The sequence below is a fragment of the Glycine soja genome, chromosome 11, assembly GCF_004193775.1.
Source record: "Glycine soja cultivar W05 chromosome 11, ASM419377v2, whole genome shotgun sequence".
Lineage (NCBI taxonomy): Eukaryota > Viridiplantae > Streptophyta > Magnoliopsida > Fabales > Fabaceae > Glycine > Glycine soja.
In genome coordinates, this window is record NC_041012.1 from 33,862,160 (window position 1) to 33,868,769 (window position 6,610).

Genomic DNA, 6,610 nt, shown 5'->3' on the forward strand with positions numbered 1-6,610 from the left:
GGGAAGGTTCAAGAAGCTGGCTACTCGTGGTTGGACGAAATTGTGAGTGCTTCCTCTGTCTACGAGTATCGTCATCTTGTGTTGATGGATAGTCCCAAAGATGCAAAAGGTCTCGACGGCTTGCATCCCAGTCAACACATTGAGACTGAGTAGTGGGTAATCCGTCAAGGACAATGTTGGCGGACTGAGAGGTTCGTCGGATTGATTTTCAACGTATAAGGGGTTCTCCAAGTCTTCGTCCGTGATGAGAAGATGAAGTCGCGACTTACAGCGATGACTAATGACCCACTTGTCATCACAATGAAAATAGAGACCTTTGTCTTGGCGGATAACTAACTCTTTGGTGGATAGGCGTTTCACCAGAACACGTAATAGTAAGGACCCTTGGGAAGGTGGCGTGACAGAAGGGGCAAGGGAAATGAGTGGCAGAGGGTGGTGCGAACTGCGAGTTGAGAAACGACGATCCTATAGTTTATCCTCTTGTAACTTGGACAGTGCTATAGTTTGCGGCAAAGACAAGGGTGGCAAGGCTTGGACCTCTCGACGAAGGTCAGGAGTAAGACCAAAGATGAAGAAGCTAAGAAGGAAAGGAGGTGTGAGGCCCACCATGTGATTCATCAACCTTTCAAAGTCCGTCAAGTAGTCATTTATAGAACCCTGTTGCTGAAGCTTGAAAAAAGCTTCAAGTGGATCATCATCATAAGAAGGGGCGAAACACGATTCAAGGGCTTGCAACCATGGTTGTCAAATTCTAGAGTCAACTTGTAGACTCTTACGAGATTAAGAGTTTAATTGGTCCCTATGAATGAAATTGGAAGTAAACTCATTTTTTTATCAAACTCAGAGCAGACTCGGTGAACTCGTGTTAGACTCATGTAAACTCGCGAGTCTATCCCGAGTCACACGGGTTTAGTTGGGAATTTTTTTTTTTGGCAATAAAATCGAAAGTAAACTTGTTTTGTGCCCACTGCATCGTGAAAAAAGTTGATCGCGTTTAGGGATTTTTCTTCTTTTGTTCCACTCTGATTTGTCCCAATTTGTCCCTGTTCTTCATTCATGACGAGTTGGAGGCTTAGAGCTGTTCAGCAGCAGCGTGGCGCGAGACCAAACGAGACGTGACGGTTGGCCGTGAAACCAGACGAGACGTGGCAGCATGGTGCATTGGTTCTGTTGCGAGACGAGACCGACGGTGTGAGACCATTCAGATTGGAAGCCGCAAGTCCCACGACGAGCGAGAGAAGCTTGCTGCTTGTGTCAATGAGGTACCAGGTCCAGGTAAGGTGAGAAAAGGTAAATATTTCTTTTTTTGATTTTGACGTGATGAGAAAAGCTTGTTGCATGTTCTTTCTTTGATTTCCCAACTTTGTGTATTTTTCATCTGTGGACTGGTATGTTTGGTGATTATGTCTCTACACTTTGTGTAAATATTACTTTGGTAGATAGTAAATTAGGCATTCCCATACAGTTATGCTATGATTTTCTGATGATCAAAGCAGCACACCAACTGCACAGTTTATTTCATTTCACTCAAGAGGTGGACTTAGATTTGTGATGTACACAATTGTATAATGGTAATTGAAATCATTTGATTGATCTTCTTCGGCTTGATAAAGCATTGTATCTTATGTTTGTTTGCATAAGTGTTGTTCCTCTTGTTACCAACTAATCTATGCAGTTAAATTTTGTCCATTGAGAAACAAAAGGTAGTCTTAGAGTGTCGTTGACATATTGGTATGTAAATTACACTCATTATTCTAAATATGTCCATGTTGTTTTTGAAGTATTATTGGTTGACATATTGGTATGCTTAACCACAAATCATTAATGGCATACTAAGAATCAAAATAAACAATATTTATTGCAATACTTTGTAAAAAGTAAACTGATAGTGACAATGCTGGTATAGAACCATATTTAACTAACTCCCTAGTGATTGCATGTATCTTTGTTAGTATTATGGGTTACTTTGTTTGCATATGTGGACTATATTATGTTTTGTTTTTTGTGTTCCATTTCAGTATGTCTAGGAGTGGGAATGGATCAAATTCATCACATACCAATTTAGGTGCATCCACAGGTGCAGCAAGAAGAAGCAAAAAGGCTCTAGAAAATAGGACTGATATTGGGTGGAAACATGTGACAGATGTTTTAGGGAATGATAAAAAAGTTAAGTGCAACTATTGCTCAAAGATCAACAATGGGGGAATTTTTAGATTCAAACATCATCTTGATAGGACTAGATGGAATTCTGAACCTTGTGCTTCAGTGCCTGAAGAAGTTAAGATGCTTATGATGAAAGTTGTTGCAGAGGTTGCTAATGCATGAGAGAAGAGAAGAAAATTGAACAATATTTATGAAGAAGGTATACATACTGAGGGAGGGGAGTCAAATACCACTCAAAGTGGAATATAAGGGATACGGTTTCTTGCTTTCAAAGGAAGAGGAAAAGCAAAATTTGTTCAAGCTAGTGGTGAGGGAGTTCAGGCAACTGTAAATCAATTATGTAAAAAAGGTGACAAAGATAAAGTTGATGATCAATGTGCTGAATTTTGGTACACAAGTGCCATTCCATTCAATGTTATTAAAAATCCAACTTTTGCAAAATTTTGTGACATGGTTGCGAGCAGCTTTTGAAAAGAGCAGTGGAGAAAACTAATGTAATGCTTCAAGAATTCAGGGATGAGTGGAAGAAAACTGAATGCACAATTATGTCTGATGGATGGACAGATAAAAAAAGACGTTTAATTTGTAATTTTTTGGTGAACAATCCAAAAGGGACTATATTTCTTTATTCATTGGATACCTCAGACATCTCAAAAACAACTCACAAAGTGTTGAAGATGTTGGATGTTGTAGTGAATTTTGTTGGAGAGGAGAATGTAGTTCATAATTGTGAAGTTTGGGTTTAAATGATAGTCAATTTTGACTAAGAATGATTAAAATTCCTTTACTTTACTATTATTTTTAATGAAATAATAAGGAATTTAATATCATGTGATTTTTTTACTAGCAGGATTCAAAAGAAGTAAATTACAAGTGTTTTGGAGGAAAATTGATGCAAAAACTTAAATAAAAAACATTGAAGAAAAAGTTGAAAAAGGGACAACTCGATTAGTGCCCAAGATAGGTTCAACGCACCTCATTGCTTAGTGAGCAAGCTCAAGCTTAGCGCGAAGAAGACCCTCGAAGAAGCCTAAAGGTGCGCCTAGCGCAAAATCCCACGCTAAGCGTGTGAATGCCTCGCTAAGCCCAGACATTATCGCGCTCAGTGCATGATCACCCCGCTAAGCCCAGAAGGGGCATGCATAGCGTGAGGTGGCATGGATTTTAAGCTACCTTGGGCCTATAAAAGGAGTAGGAAACAAAGGAGAAAGACACAACGAGACTCATAGCTCTCTATTCAATACACCCAAAGCCTGAGCATCTCTCATAGGGGAAACCCTCTCTCTCTAGCCTTTCTCCCCTCTTCTTTTATCCATCCACATTAGCTCTTAAAGTGTAAAGCCTCTCATGGCAATGAGAGGCTAAACCCCCTTTATTGGGAGCCTAATAGCCAACACTCTGTAATGTAACTTCTTTTACTATCTATTAAATGCAGTTTCTATATCTATTGTCTCTTTTTTGCTCTTCATTGTATTGTATGGTCTAATCATTCATGCATTTGTTTAGGGATTATACATTGGGAAATTGTAATTTCTAAAGAACTAGGGAAAGGCATCTAAACAACTCATTGCTAAGGATATAGTGATCTTGTTTTTGACTATGCATACATCTCCAAACTTCATGCAATTTACTATTTTATCTCTACAAAGGAATTTGGGAGAGAGAATAGATAAATTAGGCTCTTTATCATGAGGGATCAGGGTTGAGTATCTTAGTAGATGTGTGTGGAAATTGGAATAGCATTAAATAGAGAACACATTAATATTGCATCAAGGGTAGTTAGGCATGCTAGGCCCCAACATATTTAAATTCAGAAATTGTCATTTGCATTTAATATAGTTCATTTTTTCTTTCCTTTTACTTCTTATTTCCATCTCTCTTTCTCTCTCTCTTATCTTTATTACAATTCCTTATCTCTTGCTTGCAAATTGGGTATACTTCAACTCAAGTACAAACAAAGTCCCTATGGATTCGACACTCGGACTTCTAAGTAAACTTTACTACTTAAGATGAATTGGTATACTTGTCAATGAGTTAACAGTAGTCCAGGTGATAATTGATAATGCTGCAAATTACAAAGCAGCTGGAGAATTGTTGATGCAGAAACTAGAGCATTTGAAGATTTTGAGAAACATTTGAGGGTTCATCAGACTAATATAAAGAAGGGAAGAAGGATCACCACCTACATTTATGGTAGAACAATGTAGATTAGCATCATGAAGAAGATCACAAATGGAAGAGACTTGATTAGGCTTGGTATGACTAGATTTGCCACGACTTATTTAACTTTAGCTTGCGTTCATGAATTGAAAGCATCATTGATGAGCATGTTTAGCTCTAAAGAGTGGAAAACAAGCAAGTTTGGAACTTCACAAGAGGGGAGAAAAGTACAGAATATGGCTTTGGATAGTCAATTTTGGAAGAACATAACCATGTGCCTCAAAGTTGTTGCCCCTCTTATGGTGGTCCTTCGATTGGTGGATTCAGATGTAAAACCCGCCATGGGTTTCATATATGAGGAGATGGAAAATGAAAAAGAGAATATAAAATGCAACTTTAATAACATCAAGAAAAGGTAAAATTTCTAAACTTTCTCACATTTAAAATTTACTTGTGTATTATTTGGTTTAGATGGTAATTAAAATTTGATTTTTAATTATAGGTTCATACAAAGAGAAGAAACTGCTTACATCAACAGAAAATGAATGACTTGGTTTTTGTGATGAATAACTTGAAGTTAAAAAGTAAACAAAATAGAAAAAGTATTGCTCTTCCATTTGATGAGATTGAGTCTGATGATGAATGGATAACTAAAGAGGGATATAATGATGAGGATGAGCAACCTCAAGGTGAAGGTGATGGTGTTGAATTAGTAGGAGATGTTGGAGGAAGTTCAAATGATCTAGTTGTAGATGCTTTTGATCTAGATAATTTAATTTTGGTGGAACCTAATGATGATGCACAATCTGAGAAAGACCTTGATGATGATGGAGATGGTGATGAAAGTGATGGTATTCATGTAGATGATCATATTAGAGGATTGGACATGGTTCTTTGAAGACATTTGTGGTTTTTTTTAGTTATTTAAATGTTTTAATTTTGAGAAATTATGTTTTGTAATAGACTAATAGTATGAACTATGAGCTCATTGTCATTTTGTTTGCAAAATATTGCATTTTGAATATATTTACTTACTATCCATAGGTATTTATGAGTCTACGAGTCAAGTCTATGGAGGTCTCACAAATCTATGTAGATTCAATTTTGATAACCTTGCTTGCAACATTGTTGGCCACAATGTCAGGAAGCCATTGTATGACATCCATTGGTACCAGCAAAGGGCTAGTCCCTCCATGTAGAAGGACATGATGGTGAGATGTTTGTTGTCCGACACGCACTAGTACTCAAAGAATTATGGTGGCTCGTGAGGCGAGAAGAGGGGTGGTGGTGGTGTAGGGGGTGATTATGGTGAAGGTGGAGTGGATAACATAGCAAGTCGCTCTAGAATAAAGTCAATTTTGCTACTCTTGACAGACTGAGCCTAGGATAGGGAAGCATGGTTTTGGGCTAGATAAATTTCCTCCTTGTTGTTATTTCATTCTCCATGGTATTTATAATGGCTATTACATGAGATAAGGGCACTATTGGCCTCAACAGAGGGGACAAGATTATAACAGAATGGAATTATTTAATAACATATCCAAGTGGTTGCAACTGCCTTCCGACAAGCTATGAGCAAGGAATGTGCTTATCTGATCCTGTTCCTGCTATCAGATGTAGTCTTGGAGGTAAGCAAGTATCCTATGCACTCTTCTGGGCTTGCTATTGCTATATGCTCCCCTTTGTGCTATATGGCTACCAATATCCTCCTATGATACCAGAAGACTTGCCAAAATCAAGTTTATTATCTACATTGGATAAAGCAAAAATTGCTTATTTTAATGGGAGATGGCCTGACACTACTCTAGTTGTTGCCCAAAGGTTATATCACTTATCATCTATAAAACTTACTTGCAACTCTAATTCAAACTATTTGTTTTCTCTGAAAGTGTTGTTACAAATGTATAATACTAGAGGTTCTCTCATCAACCTTGTTTTCACATTCATAGATGTTGATTTTGACTTCTAATTGGCTCTCTGGATTAATGACTCATTATGATTTGAAGATTCATGTTTGTATTATTTTTTTATTTTCATATTTATAGAAATTTTTTTATATTTTTTCTAGCAAGTTGGTTATTTTTTAGAACTGAATGTCAAATGGTCATGATTGTCATTGTTTTATGTGCAGGGAAGAAATCTATGAAATCTAAGATTTACACTAAACAGAGAACTAAAGCTAGTGTAAGATCAGTGAAACGTTGCTTTGGGTCCTCTGGTTAATAGTTGATGAGCTAAGAAAAGAACAGTTCTCTACTCATGTAGGAATACAGTAACATCCCATTTT

General features: G+C 37.3%; 1 protein-coding gene across 1 annotated transcript; it reads left to right on the forward strand.

Annotated features, from left to right (window-relative positions):
• The first annotated feature begins 4,864 nt into the window (after positions 1-4,864).
• On the forward strand, positions 4,865-5,221 carry LOC114373230. Its single transcript, XM_028330748.1, has one exon. It carries the CDS (start codon positions 4,865-4,867, stop codon positions 5,219-5,221), a length of 357 nt encoding a protein of 118 aa, XP_028186549.1.
• Positions 5,222-6,610: the final 1,389 nt, after the last annotated feature.

Excerpts from the sequence above, each read along its gene's own strand:
- LOC114373230 (XM_028330748.1), top strand. The coding sequence starts at position 4,865 with ATGAATGACTTGGTTTTTGTGATGAATAACTTGAAGTTAAAAAGTAAA.